Source organism: Mixophyes fleayi, chromosome 2 (assembly GCF_038048845.1).
Source record: "Mixophyes fleayi isolate aMixFle1 chromosome 2, aMixFle1.hap1, whole genome shotgun sequence".
NCBI lineage: Eukaryota > Metazoa > Chordata > Amphibia > Anura > Limnodynastidae > Mixophyes > Mixophyes fleayi.
In genome coordinates this window covers 7,816,611-7,836,654 of record NC_134403.1, presented here as the reverse complement: position 1 = coordinate 7,836,654, position 20,044 = coordinate 7,816,611, and the positions used below count along the sequence as shown (strand labels likewise).

At 45.0% G+C, this 20,044-nt stretch overlaps 1 protein-coding gene across 2 annotated transcripts in view; it reads left to right on the top strand.

The window, feature by feature from the left end:
* Positions 1–17,167, top strand: part of NUP98 (nucleoporin 98 and 96 precursor) — a 29,193-nt gene extending 12,026 nt beyond the window's left edge. For both annotated transcript variants that reach the window (XM_075198396.1, XM_075198397.1), the window contains exons 12-33: positions 664–804; positions 984–1,117; positions 1,872–2,059; positions 2,766–2,882; positions 2,978–3,213; positions 3,332–3,445; positions 3,597–3,735; positions 3,848–4,025; positions 4,600–4,764; positions 9,805–9,984; positions 10,676–10,820; positions 11,784–12,207; positions 12,471–12,691; positions 12,771–13,040; positions 13,354–13,511; positions 13,642–13,785; positions 13,876–14,024; positions 14,493–14,714; positions 14,948–15,189; positions 15,282–15,436; positions 15,549–15,660; positions 15,934–17,167. In XM_075198396.1, coding sequence (XP_075054497.1) covers positions 664–804; positions 984–1,117; positions 1,872–2,059; positions 2,766–2,882; positions 2,978–3,213; positions 3,332–3,445; positions 3,597–3,735; positions 3,848–4,025; positions 4,600–4,764; positions 9,805–9,984; positions 10,676–10,820; positions 11,784–12,207; positions 12,471–12,691; positions 12,771–13,040; positions 13,354–13,511; positions 13,642–13,785; positions 13,876–14,024; positions 14,493–14,714; positions 14,948–15,189; positions 15,282–15,436; positions 15,549–15,660; positions 15,934–16,145 — 4,046 coding nt within the window. In that variant the 3' untranslated portion in view covers positions 16,146–17,167. The remainder of the gene's footprint in view (positions 1–663; positions 805–983; positions 1,118–1,871; positions 2,060–2,765; positions 2,883–2,977; positions 3,214–3,331; positions 3,446–3,596; positions 3,736–3,847; positions 4,026–4,599; positions 4,765–9,804; positions 9,985–10,675; positions 10,821–11,783; positions 12,208–12,470; positions 12,692–12,770; positions 13,041–13,353; positions 13,512–13,641; positions 13,786–13,875; positions 14,025–14,492; positions 14,715–14,947; positions 15,190–15,281; positions 15,437–15,548; positions 15,661–15,933) is intronic.
* The last annotated feature ends 2,877 nt before the right edge of the window (positions 17,168–20,044 follow it).

Below are 20,044 nucleotides of genomic sequence, written 5' to 3'. Positions count from 1 at the left end.
CCCCCCCCCCCCCCCCCACCACCTCTGTGACATCACAGCCAGAGACCTGTCTGCTGCTATTCAGGATGTTATCAGGTGTTTGGGAGCAGGAAGGGTGACCTGTTGGTCCTCTGGCTCACACCAGAGGGGTTGGCCGCCAACCTAGCAGACCATTGCTAGGTGGATTACATAGGTGATTTACAAGGCTTACATTGGAATGGGTCAGCCTGTTATGCCAAATCTGAGCGCCACTGGGAAGTGGTGGCAGACAGGGCCTCAGCTGAGTAGCTGTCAGGTGACTACTTAGTTTTTGGTCACACACACAAACACTACGGAATAGGTTAATCCTGATAAAACCAAAGCGTAAAAATAATTTGTTTCTTTATGAAAAGGCAAATCCAGGATTAAACTTTCTAGAGCAGGGTTAAGTGGACTTGAGAAACCTAAACTCCATTGTACCAAGATAAATCTGATATAGAGATCGCCCTAAACCATCCTGCAGTAATTATGGTAGAACTGGGCTGTTTACGGGAGTGCACATATTACACCACAGACTGTCTATTCATGTTCACCGCTCGTGCTCAGTATGTAACTTGTGCTGTGTGCTCACGGTTTACATTGTAACTGCTGGTCTACAACCTGTTCTGTCTTTGGCTGTAAGATTTCTGTATGTCTCTCCCCCAGCACTGAATGCTGGACAGACATCCCTGTTTGGGAACAACCAGGCAAAACTAGGGACCCTTGGAACAACCACTTTTGGTGCAACTGGGTTTAATACAGCTGCATCGGGCTTAGGATTCGGTGGTCCTCAAGGCCCTGTTGGTGGTGAGTATCTGCCATTTATTGAACTTGTTTTACCACAAGAAGGGGGATTAATCTTGGCTTTAGCATAATTTACGTGTAAAACGTTTTTCTCATTAGTCTGATATATCTGTCTAGGGAGTTCCTCATTGATGCTGATAACTCCCTCTGCCCATAATCATGGTCTGATCATTGTCTTTCAGCTCTGAGTGACCCCAGCGCAGCAGCCGCCCAACAGTTGGTCCTTCAGCAGCAGATCAATGCTCTGGCGTACTCTCCGTACGGAGATTCTCCCCTATTCAGAAACCCCATTTCTGACCCAAAGAAGAAAGAGGAGGTAAGTAGCCACACTGGGGGTTATGCTGTTTGCTGTATGTGTCCTGGGGGGCAGGGAGACCTCATTGATGGCTCTGGCAGTTGGTGACTTGTGACGCTGTTACTTTAGCGCTTCCACTGTTCTCCTATCCTGATGACAATAAGTCGTCCGTTACAATGTGAGAACCACAATAGTCTGTCACCATTCAGGACAGACCACATCCTAAAACTTCAGGTAATATTAAACATACTCACACCCCCAAAGAATGATATGTTAGAACAAAGATCTAGTTGACCAAAATGTGAAAACAGGCACATTTCCTGTAACCTGGAATATCGACAGACCCTACAGTACATACTGTACCGAATACGACAATTGTTCTCTTAAAACCAATTCCAGTTACAGTGTTCAGTCCTGACAGCCATTGGCAAGTATAACCATTTACAATACACAATCCCCTGGACTTTGTTACTCTCCTCGGCTGTCTTTACGTTATCTGTGATTCCCGCACCAATTGTTTGGTACTTGGCTATGGTCATAACCTACAGGAGAGAGCGAATGCAGCAACTGAATATGAAAACCAGCTGCTGCCGTATTGAGTTTGCAGATTTAGCTTCTTGCCATATGGATATTGAGACCTTTTGTCCCGTGCGTGACGACTGTGTTCACAAGTGGGAAAACCTATAAGCCCTGGGAAAGACCTAGCGACTATATAGCCACGGGTGTATGTATGTGTACATATACAACTTGCTAACCTAACTGCTTATTTTCTTAGCGCCTGAAGCCCACCAACCCCGCTGCTCAGAAAGCCCTCACCACCCCGACCCACTACAAACTAACGCCTCGTCCTGCCACAAAGGTGCGACCCAAAGCTCTGCAGACTACAGGAACGGCAAAAACACAGCTGTTTGATGGACTGGATGACGATGAACCTTCCCTGTCCAGCGGAGCTTTCATGCCCAAGTAAGTGCTTTGTGCCCGCCAATGACCCTTGTTCCACATTGCCAGTGTCCGTTGTTTCATGTGCTCTTCGTAGGCTGCATCTTATTCTACGTATATTTTAGGGTTAACTTCTTTACCTTTTGGTCCTAAAGGAACATGCTCATGTCTTCAGGTAGGGAACCTGGGGTTCACTCTTAGGTGTAGTTTGTTAGCTGGGAATCTTTTGCACCTGCATTATATCTTGTTTTATTGTGTGGATGTTATTTGTATGTATGAGTTATATAGAGCTCCTGGGTATGCACAAGACTGATACAAGGAGCATTACATAGTATTAGGAGGTAAATACAAGTGGAGAACCGTGAGGGACCTGTTCTGAGGAGCTTACATTCTTATTTCGTTTTCCTTCAACATCATATTGGGAGCAGCTCCCTTTACCCTCCACTCAGATCAACCTTCTACTGAAGGGTTCTGTGTGTGTGTGTGTGTGTGTGTGTGTGTGTGTGTGTGTGTGTGTGTGTGTCCGGCCTTCTAGGGGTGGGGAGGTGACTAAATGGGTGTTACCTGAAGTACTAAATCTACATGAAGAGATAACATTGTTGACACTGCAGGAAGAGTCTATAGCGCAAGGGGAGGAGCCTTGTTTGTGGCTCCTGTTAGCTAAATCCCTGTTCCCACGTTGGTGCATGTCGAACGTACAGCTCTGTTACAGGTTTCCTTTGTTTCTCAGGAAGAGCATTAAGAAGCTGGTTTTGAAGAACCTTAACATCAGCAATCTGTTCTCCCCTACAAGTGCTGAGCCGGAGGACATGCCCTCCCCAACCGGTTACCAGGAGAACGGAGACAGGTAATGGCCGTGCGGCCCTGGTGGGGGGGGGTCTCTGAGGGATCGGACCTCCCCGGCGTGGCTGACACTGTCTAACATGGGCCCTTGTTTTACAGAGCTAGTGACAACCACAAACCAGAAGGGGACGGTGAGAATGATGATGGTTTCTATCCTCCCCCGTTATCTAAGCTGATGCCTCCCGGCCAGGAAAACAAACACATGCACAGTATGGACGACACCATTGTGGCACTGAACATGCGCAATGCTCTGCGGAACGGGCTTGATGGCAGCATGGAGGAGTCCTCCTTTAATGATGAGGAAATCATGAACGATGCGCCCCCTCACCCCGCAGGTACATGGTCTCACTGGGAGGGTTGTGCGGTCGCTTTTATTACACGTGTCCTAGAAGCTGAGATGTCGCACTGTATGTATATTATACGGCAATAACACTTTGTATGGGCCCCTTCCAGGCATAGTACTAACAAGAGAAGGCTATTACACCATCCCATCCATGGAGGAACTGGCCAAGCAGCTCGATGAGGACGGCCAGTGTATCGTAGATGGCTTCACAATCGGCCGTAAAGGTGAGGCCTTCAGCTCCGCCATCACTATTATAACGCGATTTAAGTGTAATAATGTTCCGTTGGTATAAACTTGTCCAAGGAAGTTCCTTCAGAAAGGCACTGACGGTGATTCCCTATAGCTGAGATTCATTGTTCTTCCTCTCTTTTATAGGCTATGGGTCCATCTTCTTTGAGGGTCTGGTGAACCTGACCAACTTGAACCTAGATGAGATTGTCCATATACGAAATAAGGAGGTGATCGTTTATACCGATGATAAAAACAAGCCGCCAGTGGGTGAAGGTCTTAACAGGTAATGTGAGATGCTATATTTTTACCTACTCTTGGCTGAAGGGCAATGGTTTTATTCCCTTCTATGTCAACATTATCTTCTGCCTCACAAGCAATTGTGCTTTGTCTCCCAGGCGCGCTGAGGTGACCCTCAATGACGTTTGGCCAATGGATAAGACCACTCGTTCCTTGATTAAGAGTCCTGAACGTCTGGCTGAAATGAATTATAAGAGTAAACTTGATGCTGCATCCCGCAAGCAGGGTGCGGAGTTCAAGGAGTATCGTCCAGAGACTGGCTCCTGGGTGTTTAAGGTTAGTGTGACCTGGGATAAACCTTGTCTCTTGGCAAATGTTCCCTCTACTTTCCTTGTTTTATATCTGTGCCAGGAAACTAAGCGGTATGTCCCTGCCTAGCAGTGAGGCTTTACTGCCACCTACAGTCTGCACTGTATATTGCTTCCATAGTCTGCACGATGATTCTGCTGAGCTTGGGAGAAATAGTTTTATTCCATACATCAAACTCAACATCCGCTTGCTCCATTTACCAAATACACAAGGGAGAGAAACCTTTTCATTGTGTCAGTTTCCAACTGATCCATGTAAAGGGACAATGTAGCGGCTGATACCATCTTGTCTGATGTTCGGAATCTATTACCTGTAATTCTCTAGGTTTCTGATGCTGGGGGGTGGGGCGTTGAGGCATTATCCCACATGTCTGTATAAAGAAGATGTGCGTATTTGTAAAGTAGGACATTGGAGGGTGTTGGAGCCGTTCTAGCTATCCATCATTGAAGGTGGTGGTACTACTTGTGGTTCCCTGACAATGAATGGATGAATCGTGTAGGTTGTACATCCCCATAACACACCTCCATGTGGTCTCCTACAGGTCAAGCACTTCTCAAAGTACGGACTACAAGACTCGGACGATGAAGATGACGATGCTGCCGCCAACGCTGAGACCAAGAAGCTGAAAGCTGCTCTGCCCCCTCCAGCCCAGCCTCCGCCCCTTCAGCAGGCGATGGTCAACGGAAGACCTACCCCTCCACCGCAGGTAGAGAGAGGGTCTAACAGGAAACCCTAACGCAAACTGAATGCAGTATGACTGGGCATCTCCGACACTGACCAGTAGTATCACCCGCGTTCATCCTCGGTCACACAATGATCTGCTTTATGCCGAGTTGTGTTTATAAACTAGAATAAGAATATTGAGTCAGATCATTTATGGGCTACATGGAGAGCTGTTCTGCATTTTATGACTATATTGATCTTGTGTTTGGGTCTGCGCCGGAAATGTTGTCCATTGTAGGCTGTTCTGCAAGTCACATGTACTTGTTTGTGTTCAGAAACCGCGACATGCGCAGGGTGTCGTCATTGACACGTTGCCGTCCACTGGCCAGGCTTTCCTGAAAGCTGGTGATGAATGGGAGTCTACGTTTAGGATGAAGCCTCGGTGATGGGGATAGCTGTCCAGAAGCGCTCTGTCAGGGTGGTAGAGCAGGTAGAAGAGTGTCCCCAGGAAATATGCACAGTGCCCCTCGGGTACATGGAGTAGTATTGGCTATGTATGAGCATGTAATGCCCTAACCTGCAGTTGCAGAATGAGGGGTAAGTAGTCAGCGAGTATCCTCTGCGATCCTACAGGGGGAGCCAGTCATAGCCATAAATGTAACCTGGAAACGATGATTGCTTCAATTATGTTTTATTATCTAACCAAAGTGACCTTGTATTCTGACTGTAATGTAACCTATTGCATATGTACACTTTGCCTTGATTTTGGCACATAAAATTTATGAATCTTATTAAAAGTATATGTTGCTGCTTTTCTGTTAATTTTCCCCACGTCAACAAACCTGGTTTATTTTGCTGGTTATAAATGTTCATTAAACAGGTACAAAGTGTTCTACAGACGGGAGCTTTTCCAGCTAGTAAAGCGCAGCGTTCTAGTGCTCAGCCGCGGCTCCTGTGCTGACACACGGAGGTGAAGGAGGGGAGGAGTGACTGACCGTGCGTGTAACGTGTTTTCTATGTGAGACACAGGAGCTGTGTTCCTCCTTCACTTCAGTGTGTCGGCATAGAAACAGGAAGTGTATGGTGTACATTCCTACCCCATTAACAGTCCATTTATATATCTCCTGCTCTGAAGGTTCTTATTACGTATCAAACTGTTAAAAGTAGATTGTTAATCTATTTGCCCACTTGGTGTTGTGCAGCCGGAGTAATGTTTAATAATATACAGTGTATATACAGACTATCGGTATTGGCATTGAATGATGTCATAAGTGCTGCAGCTTGCTCTTCATTGCACTGTAAGAGCTGATGTTTCATGCTCCGTCCTCCTCTGAGATAGTTGTGTGGCTGGATTCAATTTACCAGTCTTGTTCCATATTTTCCATTCAAATGAATGTTCTAATAAGAGCTGGGCTGCCTGTAACTGTGATCCTCACCTAGCACTCCTCAGCCGAGGTTTAACCCTTCTGCTCCCGGAGGCTTACTGACGTGTTCTATCCTAGAAGGAACATCCGTGAAACGTGTATTAGTCATTCATAAATTAATCATAGCCCACCTGAGTATTTATTTTAAAATGGATATTCTGTGCACTTCAAAACCGCCATCTGCTACGTCCCTATTAAACCCTGGCAGTCATTGGACAACAAAGCAAATATTGAAGGTCATTACGGACTGTCTGACAGAGGATCCTGCAGACTTTGCGTTAGTGTCACATACAGAGGAAGCTGCATGGAAACCAGATCTACAGAGTGACGAGAATTTACACTTTGGATCCGATACAATTGGCTGCGAGGCTGTGTAGTAACCTGATGGCTGTTACCACGTGACAACGTAGCTAATTATCTTTGCTTATTTATTTCTTCAAGTTTTTAATTACCATAATTTTCGTTAATGAGATCGAACCGTTACTTCAAAACCTTCGCAGCTAATTGAATCTGCCCCTTGCAGTACACAGAAGCCGCCTCTTTCAGTTCATTACATTGTCACCTTCACCAGCTCTGTATGGGAACAGATAGGGTAAGACATTGATAGAGCCCTCCTGGCTACCTGTCAGCCCTTCATCCATCATAACATCTAGTCTCAGCCTGTAAGAGGCTGACCTGCAGGCAAGTTATCACATGAAGTGTTATTATGTACCTGTGTCCTGGTAAAGCGATTTCTCATGACCTCATCTGATATGAACAAGACACATTGCAGGACAGCTGCGTTCTGATGAAGTATGTAAGGTAAACTGCGTTGTTCCTCTGTATCCTTCCAGCTGCACCTTTGTTGGACATTCGTGTAATGCAGCAGGGCCCCATTACCCTCTCAGCTGCACCTACTCTGGCAACTTCCTATGTGCTTGGTCTGTGTTTTGTGTGCGATTTGTATGGATTGTGGTTCTAACCAGCATTGCAGAGCATTTGTGGCACTTTACAAATAAACAATAATCTTATAGCTGTTATATAATGAACAAAAGAGGAGAGAGCTTGAGGTGTTACTTGCTGTTCTATCTATCGATCTATTAGATCAGTGTGTTGTAAGATGGACAGACTGATACTGCACTCATTATGTTGGGTCCCACAACTTGCTGCAATAACTGCATTCTGGAAATATCAGACCCTTGGCAGCATCTGCCACCTGGAGAAATGATGTCGCATGGCAGTAGCACACTGAGAATTACAGCTAGGACTTGGGATAAATGTTCTATTTCAGATATCCGGTAATGTCCCACCAAGTTCTCGGACACAGCGTAGACATTTGGAGTTGGGCAAATGCTGTTTTCATTTTAACTGGTTTGTTTAAAGATGGCAGCTGTGAGCGAAAGGATGAAGCCGATGCTGTGTGGTCACAGAAACAGAACTAGTTATATAAGAGCCATATATATTTTTTTGTCTTTTCTTGCAATGTCTGAAAGTGTCTAATTGTAGTAGACAGAAGAATGTTGTCTCTTCACACTTTAATCCCAAACCAAATGATGATTGTTGAGGTCCTAAAGCTGCTATTAATTGTAATACCCACTTTATATTAAATGGAGTACTCCCTTTATTATTCAGAATTGTTTTTCCTAATAGAACATTGGGGGTCCCATAAACCAACGTATTGTGACACTTGTGACCACCTTTATGTCCTGCCTGCAGGACGATATTTACTGTGACTGTTATACTAATTCTATCATATGGGGAAATGGCAGATGTTCCTCAGACAGATGCGGTGACCTATGATCCATACAGTGGGACAGACTAACACGATATCTCTGGCCCTGACTTCTCACTGTGGAGCTGCACTAACCTGTTTTATGTTCTTGTTTTATTTATCACAAGCTATAGAGATGCTCTACCTTGTGTCTATAACGGTTCACCTCTGAGCTTCTAGCTTGTCTGTCTTAATGTCTGATTATCCTCCATCCAATCACCTTGTTCTCTGCTCATAGTATGTGGGTGCAGAGCCAGAATCTGAGGGGTGTAATGAGATATGACTGTCTGCTGGAGGCCAGTGCACTGTACATGTGCCCTCCCGCGTGATCAGCTGGTTTGACCCCCACCCCATAAAATCAAGCTCCCCCAACCAACGCTGTTACCGTTGTGCTCACAACTCACCGGTTTACGTTTTGGGTGAATTATAGAGCAGAAGGGAAATGTTACTCCCGTATTGGATGATTCTGCTTTGTTCAATCAAGGTCTAGTGGCATGCGGTGTAATAGGGTCAGAAGAACCAGAACGGGCTAAGTGGGGAAGACCTCTGCCTGTCTGGAGGTCCCTTACGGGGTCGGCAGCTTGTGGATTCTCAGTGACCGGTGGTCTGTCCCTCTGTCTGATACTATGATCTGCTCCTGGCTACCGTTATAACCAATGCATTGTATGTTTGGTGCTCCCAGTGATTAGTCTCTGTATTGGGTATATTTACACTTTATACCAGTGCTCAGAGCCCTCTAGTGGGTGAGGATTGTAATGCAGTGTACCTGACTTAGGGGCCGATACAGTTCGGCTGCGTTATTCTAGGAATAACGCGGCCTGCGCACTATTACCGTTACTATGGTAAAATATCCAGACCAACGGTAATACTGCGCACTTTTAACGCTAATTTTTGTTTGCAGCCCTCGGGTCTGCGAGCAAAAATCCTGGTTAAATTTACTTTATTAACGGTAATCCAATTCGTGCCATGTTATTCCTACACTAACGTTGCCGAACTGAATCGGCCCCTTAAAGTGCAAATTTAAGGGGCACCCCTTTCTCTTTCCTCCCCCACCTTTTTTTTGCTTTGAATTGAAATTTTAGCGGAATTATTGTAGAGGTTAAGCTATAGAAAGTGGAGATGATAAATATATAGTTAGAAGAATATACTTAAAATTTGTATTGCAGTACTAGAAAAAGTGAAAGGAATGGTTAATGTTTTGGAAGTGCCAATGTTAAATTTTCTAAAGACGTGGAACAGTTTTTGTGTGTTTTTTGTGTTGTATTAATAAAGATATTGAAACAGAGCGCAAATTCCTGACATGGCACCCTTTGCTGTGCGCTGGTGTTCTTGGATTTGTGGTCCAAGATGGTGGCATTTATAGAACAGCGCAGAAGTTTGCGTTGGACGATGGGTGGGTTAAGGGAGTTCCTTGCAGACTATAATGGTCGCACTGCTGCTTTGTTTTGCAGAGTTTGGCTGTTTCCACGCAAGACGTAAGTGTTTAACCAGCTCTGAAATGGAGGAGATTGGGGCTCATGGTGCATTCATAGTTCCTCTTGTATAAAAGACCATTGCTAGGTGCATTTTGCCCAGAATAAGATAAAAAAGCTTGTAATAGTCTGACTTGTTGTCCCCTTACTCATGATTAATAGAAGGCTAAACCGAGCAGTGTGTCCAGAAGGACAAATTAGTGCAAACACGGAGCCATTTCTGGGACAGTATGTAAACTGCATGCGGTTTTTCTCGGATGTGTCCAGGTATCTCGGCAACGTTATTTCCCCCCAGAAGCCCAAGTGGAGAAATGAGCCGCTTCGGTGAGACTCTGGTTGAAGGGTCTTCTCCACCTGTGCTCCTGGGAGAGGTTAGCATCTCATGTATACGGTTTGTCTGCACTCGAAGCAATAACCATGCTTTTCCTCTTGCTCAGAGCCCAGGAGTTGAGCAGTTAGGACATGTTCTGGAGATGGACAGCGACATGGCTGATATCACTCAGGAACAGACCCTGGATTCAGCTACTGAGGAACAAGACATTGCAGAAGAGCAGGAGCTGGTGTCTGCTTCATCGCACATCGCATCTTCCCTGGGTGTGAATCCTCACGCTCTGCAGGTCCGTCCACGGGGCGGGTTACGGGTCTCTCTGCTGTAATATTCTAGGTCCGAACGGTGAACTAATACTGAGCAAAGCCCTCCAGGATGCCATCCTCCACCTGGTACAGAAGTGATGACCATAAACCTGGTAACTGCAATGAAAAAGTTCAGGAGCAGCACAGTTTGTACCAGGTGGAGAAGGGTTAAGTCTGAGTATCTGATATAAGATTACGTCGCTCTGTCCATCCTCATGTCAGTCTGTGTGCAGCCAACAAGGTATAACACTCTACCGGTTAGGATTGCTATAGACTTTCTGTGAATACAACGTAATCGCCCCCTCCTAGACTTGTGGCAACAAGGCTCAATTTTATGCATAAAAATACCTCCCTGTGTATCGGGTTTATAGATCGTAATATCCTGCAATATCCATTCTGTTATCCAGCTATGTGACCGGAAAGCCCATGGTCTTAGTTGCTCATTTTTTTTAATTTTTTTTGGGGGTAGTGGCCCACAGAGGAAGTTTCTTTCCTCACCGTGCTCTAAAGCCCTAAATTTATCCAAGGGCGCTGCTAGTGTTTGTCAAACGTCTCGTTCTGTCTTGGTGAGGTCCACCACGCTCTTCCCTATTGAAAGAAGCCCCTGATTCAGACACGACACCCCACTTTCTGCATCCAGATGGCTGTTTGACCGCTAATTGTTATATTCCGCAGGTGATGAAAGCTTCTTTTCTAATGGAGGAAGATGGAGGTGATATTACCAGTTTTACCCGCTTTCCTTCTGCAATGGACACTTCCCTGGAGGCCAGGTCTCCCCGTCTATTGCTTTCTTCATCACAGCCTCCTCGATCATCCAGTGGTGAGTCCCAGCAACGTTCCCGACTGTCCAGAGACACAAGGGGAAGCCTAGATATTGTGTGTATGTGTGTTCACTATGATACATACATTTATTGAGCGTCTTGCTGTCCGGCATTTTCTATTGGCTAAATCGTCTTGTTTCATCCCAAGGTCTCTCATCCAGACCTATTGCAATGGGCCTATAGTCTGATCTGTCTGCATCCATCGATTTATTCTCTTGAATTGGGGAGTTGAGCCAGAATCACATTTACTTAAATCACGAGAAGTCTATAGAAACATAACTGGTCATATCTGCTTTTTATGAAACCCTTCCCGGACATTATTTACCTGGGTTCATCCATTTCCCGGCTTTTTCGTGTTGGGCAGGTGTCTGAAATAGGATCAGGGACTTCTCAATTATGTAATGATACAGAAGTAAGAAGTGAGAGTGATCACTACTGTAGGAAACACTGACTGTCTCAGAGCAGGTCTCTCTCTCTTATTATAAGACTGGAGATTGAAGCATCATTTTTTGTATTTCGCTGTAAGTGGATGAGCTTTGAAGCTTTCTCACGGACACCTATCTGACCTCTGATACTTCCCAGTTCTGGAAACTAACGAAACGACCCATTCATACACTCTGGTTCCCTCTTTAGAACGATCAAGTTAGAAGCGTATTGCTCATTTTAGCAGCATTCAAATGGGCATTTTGGGATTTACCAGTTGTAAAGCGATGGATGTGATCAAATTGTTTCCTACATTAATAACCTGTGTAAAACCGCAGGTCCTTTAGTAAAAAAAAAACTTCTTGTTTTAGGCAGTGTTGGGATCTGTCAGCCTTTAGCAAATTCGTTTGTGTTTAATCTCCCAACTTGAATGTTCGTTTCTCTGTGTTCAAAAGAGCACAGTCTGTAGATTGTAATAAGACTACAGGGAGATTACCTGCCATACAAGGTGAATGTGAAATGTCTCCTCTCTTCCTTAGTCGGAGGTCTGCTACACTCCAGGTTCTCGGGATCTGCTCTGCTCAAGCCAAGTGACTCTCTACACGGCCCTCCGAGCCCCAGACTGCCCTCATACACTCCTGCCGGGGCTGAATGGCCTACCTTGGGCCCTCTTGCTTCTGCTTTCATGAAGCCACCTCTCGCCACAGAGATACAGCTGAGAACTGTAGGAACCTGTCGGCAGCAGGACCTCGTACCTCTGGAGAAATCCGTCTCGGCCGGACGTTGCAAGCTGCTGATTGATATGGCGCTGTTCATGGGCCGGTCATTCCGTGTAGGATGGGGTCCCAACTGGACTCTGGCTCATAGTGGAGCGGTGTTGAGTGAGTCCGGTGTGATGGAGGACATTGATGATGTAGAGACCATGGACTATGGCTTCCTGCCCATGCCAAATGCCGCTAAATCGTGAGTACAAGGCATAGAACGCTGTACTTTGCTGACCAGTAATCTTATATTATGGGTAATAAAGTGGTTAGATGAACCTCGCTTGCTTTCTTGTTTGTGAATGTGAGTATATGTGTGATTGGGCTGTTGGTTAATAAACACGCTAAAGTCCACGTGTATGTCCAGTGATAGCGTGGTACTCTGCCGTGCCTTTCTCTCGCTTATAACATGCACGGGGATATTGCTGCCAATGCTGTATGAGAATTCCCTCTCTGCACTTTCAGACTTGCAGAATCTCCATTTAAAGTTCGCATAGAGAAGCTGAGCCTGGAACAGAAGAGCAAAGACCTGCAGACCTACCTGATACCCCTGGAGATAGAGCTGAAGAATACTACTGTACAGGTAGAGGCGTGTCCCCGCCTGGTGCCAAACCCTGGGTTCTCTGCCATCCATGACTATGCCGGATGGGTTAGTGACGTCATCCAGGATTCTGCAGGCCTGGAGGGTGAGTTGGATTATTTCGGTCAATGCCCTGCGACTCCTGCAGCTGTTCCCAAGTGACACTTGTCCTGTTGTCTCTGCAGCTGTGGTGAAGCAATGGTGTCTAACGTGGACCATGTGCAAAGCCCTGTGGGGTCAGTTACAGGATCTCGAGGCCTCTCCGGATGAAAACAACGAGTATGTGGAGAGACTGCAACGCAGGAAAGCCTTCTCCCGATGGCTGGCTGAGACCGCTGCAGAACACATCGAAGAGGAAGTGTCTCTGAACTGCCGCCAGCGGCCTATACAGGCGGTCTTCAGCTATCTGACTGGATGTCGCATCAGCGAGGCGTGTCGGCTGGCACAGAAATCTGGTGAGCGCTTTCATACTCCCACCTGCACAGAATGCTGGTGCAGTACAGGCTACCAATTCTAAATCCTATCCCAGACACAGCAGAGGTGAGGGGAGGAGGTCTTACGGAGACTTTTTTAGCTGATATAATACGTTTCGATGATGGGATAATGTAGATTCTAAGTGGAAACTTTTATTTTTCTTTGTCCCACCCAACTCCTGCCCTCCCCAGTCATCTGCTTCTCTGCAATGCAATCCACCCCTCCCCCAATCAACAGGTTTTATTATCTTCTCCTTGCACACTGCTCATGAAACCTGGTGTTCTCTCTGCGCAGGTGATCACCGTCTCTCCATGTTGCTCTCCCAGTTGGTTGGAAGTCAGCCTGTACGAGAACTGATGACCATGCAGCTAGTGGACTGGAATAAACTGCAAGTGGACAGCTTCATCCAGGAGGAGAGATTGAAGGTCTACGCCCTGTTGTCCAGCACCCCTGTAAGGACATGCCCCAGGGCTTAGAGTGGGTTATTGTTGGATGAATGCAGGTTTATGGCCACTTGTAGGCTTATGTAATCCATAGGGGTTGTGCAGCACTTGCTGTAACCAGGTTGTCTCCTCCTGTCAGGTCTGGCAATCTTCAGATAAGAAAAGTATCAATGTCTGCTCACAGCTGGACTGGAAGCGTGCGCTAGCCATTCATCTCTGGTACTTGCTGCCACCCACCGCCTCCATCGCCCAGGCACTGCAGATGTATCAAGAAGCGTTTCAGGTACAAACACTGCATTGATCTGCTATAGATTTCCAGCGTCACATGTCCACCATCTGAGCGGTGACTGGAATTGCTTTGTATCTTTGTTAGGAGTCTGACGAAGGATTACGTTATGCTGCTTATCCGCTGCCATCATACCTGGAAGGGCCCTGCCTACAGTCAGATGATGACTCGATGGAAACTTCTTCTTCCGTCAAGAGAGATGTCTGCTTCCACCTCCTGAAGCTGTACAGTGACAGGTGGGTGATATCTCCTTGCCCATCAGGATTGAGTGGTATTCTGTCCGCACCTTTTAAAACGTGTTCACCCACTGTGCCCAGCTAGAGACCATAAACGTTTGAAGAACACTCTAAACTAGTCATGTAATAATGGGTCTGAGCCGTGTAACTCATTAACACAAGATCATTACATGTATATTATAACACACACTAGTTTCATGTTATATTTCTGTAAATGTACAGAGGCAGACAGTTTTGTTTTCTATAATTGGGTGTGATATTTTTTAAATGTTTTGCATATATGCAAAATTCTGCTGTATAGTCTACATACAGGAGGAACACATTGTTGTAGTGTGTGTATTTACAGGAGGAAATATTTTTATATGGATCTTGCATCTATCAAAATCCACCTAAATAAGCAGTAACATTTTTTTTTTAAAGTTGTATTGCTGTTGACAGCCACGATGAAGTAATGTGTTTTCTCTGCAGGTCTTACGATCTCCGACAGCTCTTAGACCCCGCTAGCGTGACTGTGGACCCGCTGGACTACCGCCTCAGCTGGCACCTTTGGATGGTTTTGCAAGCATTAAATTACACCCACCTCTCTGATAAAAGCCAGGGACTTCTGCATGCCAATTATGCCGCTCAACTGGAAAACGTGGGGCTTTGGGAGTGGGCGATATTTGTGATGCTTCATGTTCCGGACGCCATGTGAGTCACTGAAGTTGAATTGTTAAAGGGCTGTGTGAAAGTTTCAAGACCAGTGGTCCCTTCCCTGTGCTTCATAAATGGATCTTGGGGGAGAAGGGGGGATGTGTCTGTACATAAAATTACACTTAATAAAGAGTGATGTGCTAAAGCGAGCCTTCATTGTGCCAGTACAGACCTGACAGCTGGTAACGCCAAAATCAAACTAGACTAAAGTGTTTTCTTATTTCCACTAGTATTCGTGAGGCAGCTGTTCGTGAGCTTCTGAATCGGCACTGCATCTTGCGGGAAACTCCAGAGTCGCTGACGAAGGAGAACTTCCTAATCCAGAAGCTCTGCATCCCAGCAGAATGGATTCATGAAGCCAAGGCAATCCGCTCCAGGAGGGAAGGAGACAAACACAAGGAAGTCCTGTATTTGCTGAGAGCTGGCCACTGGAACCAGTGTCACAAACTTGTTTCCCGGCACCTGGCTTCAGGTAACAGCCCACACAAATGTTAACCTTCTGCTTGGAAAGTCAAATGACGGAACCACCATAACATGGAAATGTGTATAAATTTGGTCTTTCAGATGCCATCATTAATGAGAACTTCTCATACCTGCGCAGCTTCCTGGACGAGCTGTCCCGGCCAGCACACAGTGCACACATTCAGGGCTGGGACACGGCTGGCCAGGTTTACCTGGATTACATCAGCGTCGTAGAGATGCTGAACAATGTCCGACAGGTGAGATGGCCGAGCCTGCGCTGTTCTCTCTGCAGTACTAAGCTTTCTCCGAACGTATTCTCAAGTGAATTTGGAGTTCCCTGAAGTTGTGTAACTGTTTTTCCTCTTGTAGCTTGAATGTTCTGGGTGTGAGCTGGAGAGATTACACAACAAAGTGACATCTGTCTGCAACAGGGTGGAACATATCCAGTGCTACACATCCAAAGATAGGTTGGCACAGTCCGGTAAGTGGTCAACTGTTTATACAATGCAGGGTCTATCTCTTAATAGAAGGTGTTTGGGTTTCAGGGTTCATCTTTTCAATTGTTTGTCCGATTGAAAGTTTTTCCTTTTGCAAATTAGGTTTTTTTTAAATTTTATTTCTCACAGCTGGGAGCAGATTTGACTGTAGTGTGTGGTGGTATTGTCATTGTCCAGATATGCTGCTCTACTCACTTGAAAGTTCTCTCAATGTAATGCCTTTATGATTTAGTAACAAAAACATTATTCATTTTCAGAAATGGCAAAACGCGTTGCAAACATCCTTCGTGTTGTCCTACGTTTACAACATTCCCCTGATTCAGATGATTCTTCTGACCTCCAGCGTGTTCCCCTCAGATTGCTTGCACCTCACATTGGACGTCTCCCGATGCCAGAGGACTATGCCCTGGAAGAACTGCGCAATCTCACTCAGTCTTACTTAAGAGAACTTACTGTGGGCGGCCAATAAACTTTTCTGCACACGTGCTGCCTATATTCTGTGTACTTTGTCTATTATGGTTTTCACTAAACCTCCGTTGAATGGATTTCTCTTTGGAGGGCTAAACCATACTGCTGAAAAGACCCTTCAGGGTTCCACAATAACCTGAGACCACCAAAGGACTCTGCAAGTGTCTTGTGCAGGAACAATAATGTCTTTTTGCAAACAGAATGTACTAATGTGAAAATCTATTTTAAATATAACTCTGAGGGATGATTGGTTAAGACGGTCACAATTCAGAACCATCACTCTTCATGGAAGTCTGCAGATCTGTATGGTTTCTTCGCATGAACAAGTTTGTTAAGAATATGGGTGGAAACTATAATTTCCTGTGGTCAGTTGTACTCTCCTCACCATGGTTGCATCTCATTTTTGACTTTGCCAAAGTTCTCTGAGTAACCAGTTTTTTCCAGGTACTGAGGCATTTGACTACCCTGGCCTCCCTGTGTTTTAATCACTCGCAGTTGCATCTGCTGGCTATCATTTCTTTAGAATACAGGACTGAATTTTTTTTTTTTTCTGGTGTGGATTCTAGTGTAATCTCCTTTTGTTATTATTATTTTATGGTCACAGTGTATGTGGTGAACTCTGGTTGCAGTAGATTTTTTTTTTTTTTTTTTTTTTTTTTGCTTGCCTATGTTGGCGCTGTTTATACCACCTCGACTGAACATGAGATCCTTTAAGTGTTTTTAATTCTATCCTCCAGTTTTTCTGAGACCAGAGTTCCACTACATTGCCTGAGCACTGAAGAACTGACTATTAATTCCATCTGTGCCCAGGAAGGGTGCACACTCCTGTCGTGTACAGTTTTGAGAACCCAGTGCCCGCTCTGCTAGCTGTTTGAAAGTTATGATTGGTTCAAGCGTCTGGTTTTGCCATCCAATCGAACATGTTTGCATCGGTGTGTGTGTGCATGATTATGTACTGAGGGTTTTTAATCAAAGCGTATAAAGAGGCATAATTATGAATAAATGTTTTTTTTGTTTTTTTTTTGTTGTCGTCTGAAAACTTTTTAATAAAACCTTTACAACGTAGATTTGCCTGACTTTCTTCCTGCAATGCGATGGAGCAGAGTCTTCACCGAGACTTCAAAGCTGATTTTGCTGTATCAATCAATCATAATTGTTATGGTTTAGTGTAATCATTTATCTGCTGAAATTTTGGTCCTTAATCCACTTTTGTTCTTTTTGCTGCAAAAATTTGCAAATGGATTTCAACTTCTAACTGGCACCACCAGTTTTGGTTTTTAATCATAATGCAAGTTGGTGTCACAATATCGGATGCAAGAATTTATGGATTTGCTGGATTAAAACTTAAAATAGAGATTATAAGGGGGGTAGGGGGAGTGCTTTCATTTTTTTACTTTAAATACTTTCTGGTTTCAGACAGTAAAAGTGAGCTTTCCGCATACAGTAGGATAAAAATGCACACTGCAAACCAGACTTCTGGAAGTTTTTAGCACAGGCCTCTCTACATCGGAGACTGTCTTCATTGTGGCTTTCTTTTTTTTTTTTGTGCGTGAATATTTTGTCCTCTGCATGGTTTTGAACCCACATAAGCCAGAGAAGCCTATAAGGCATACTGACACTCCCAAGAGAGGTCAGTAGAAGACTTCAGTGCAGTACTTTACCATACCAGTCTGTATTTGCAGCCGTGTGCTGTGATCTACCTGTTGAGAATGTTCCTGGTGTCGCCTTGGACATATTTGATATGGTGCACTGAGGTATTTTGATTGTACCAGGGTGTGCGTGGCTAAAGATGAGTGTACAATCTGTCATGTTCCTGCAACTGTAGCTGCCTGAATATGTACCACATTAAATCTTTGGATGCAGCAACTGTGTGTTCCAAATGAATGAAGACACAGCATCCATCTAACAAGCAACATTTTCTATTGGGCAGCAGGAGTCTCTGAAGCTCAATGCAGATGTGCATGGAGATCCAGGTCTTTATCAAGTGGATTCAAAAATCTGTCCCTGGAGCTTTTTCATGCATGTACATTTTCCAGCTTGCCTTTGAGAATAGTATTGGGGGTGAGGTCAGGTGTCTAGTGAACAGCAAGCAGAAATGAGACAGATAGTTTTTTTTTTTTTTTTTTAATACAGACATGGTTGATGGACCGTCTTACTGTAATAAAGAATACATTATCGGTAGAGCGCATTTTATAGGTTACAAACTATAGAATTATTTTTTTTTAAAGCAAAAGGACCCATTAAACTGGAAAACAGTACAGGGAAATTGTAAAGTCTCAACCTGACTATTCCCCTGGATGGTGAAAGGGGCTTGATGGATCCTATGTAGTCCTGTGGCTTTAAAACTGATTATTACAGTATACAATTTTAACAGACAATGATGGTCCAGATGGCTATTGCTCTAAAGCTGTAGCAATCTTTAGATAGAGCTACAGGAAGACAACCGTCCTAATGTCTGTGGAGAATTTACAAAGTAGATCTCTGGAAACACTTGGCTTCATGATGCATAAGCAGTGTGGAGCCAGTTTGCACCTACTGCTACAGGCTAAGCAGAAGAAGCTGCTGGCACTCTGCCCCCAGGTACCTGTTCAGAGAAGCAAGATCTTGGACGTGTACAGCCAACTGTAACAGACTGGTCAAAGTTAGCTGAATTGTCATGCTGCGGAAGGAGACGACTGAAAAGCCACAGATGTATTCCTTATGGTGAAGGGTTTACAGGATCTGAAGATCAGATGGCCTTTTCAGAGATCTGTTCCCAACCAGCAAGGGACTGGTGCTTTCAACTCATAAGTGAGGGGTACTTGAAATTAAGAAAATATATTTGTAGTTATTTGGACTCCAGAAGCAGGCAGCACTCAATGACTGCAAATGTCAAGGAGAAAGTCTTCATGGAAGTCCCTCTGAGAAAGGAAACGAGGTAGCTATTCCAGTCTAAAAATCAGTGGTGGATTCATCATGATTATACCTCAGACATGTCAGAACACTATATCTGGCAGGGAGGCCAAGCCCTCCCTGTCTTACATAGTCAAGGCAACCAATCGGTGTCAGGGCAACAGCCCTGTAATCAGCCACAGGTGGCTGATAATTAAACTGACGTGCTCCTAAGCCAATTAATAAAAATTATTTAACTGCGCACGTGCCTGGCTGCCCCTGATGCTGAGATGCGGCGCTTCTCCATTAGTGGAGCGTCCCAACCATTGCTTAGGAGACAGTTGAGACGACGCCATAGGAAGTGACGTCTCAGTCGTCATGATAGCTAGGACGCAGCTGGTGAGTGAGTCGCGGCTTGGGGCGAGGTTAGGAAAGGTTAGGGAACCCTGCTATCCTGGTTTCCAGGGAAATTGTTTGAAAAAGTTCCTGATAAGTTTGTTAGCATGTAAACGCCTCCCCGGAACCCAAGATCGTTCTTCCCGGCTGAAGCCCTTCAAATGTACCAAGAAATGAATTTACCCCTGGACGTTTTTGGAGTCAAGAATATTCTGCACAATAAATTTGTAACGCCCGTCCATGTTACCAGGATTCTCAATGAAGGTGGAAGCTTAAGCCTGAATGCAACAGAATTTACCGTTTTGATTATAAAAATGGGTCCAATGTATACCCTGATTGTAACAGATTTTGTCTTGGACTGATGCTCATTATTGACCTTCTCAAAAATAAAACTTTAAAAAAAAATAAAAATGGGTCCAATGAACCTAGGCCCACGCTTTTTGCAGGGTTCTCTGAGCCTAATGTTCTGTGGTCCGGGTGGAAAGACAGATTTTGTCAGCTACTTTGCGGATCGCCATTGCAGGATTTGTTCCCTCAAAGAATTTTGACCAGAAGGAAGCCTGGAGCATAGCGGGGTGGACCTTCTTCCAAATGACTCTGAGACGAGAGGCTGTAGGTTGTATACCAGGAAGA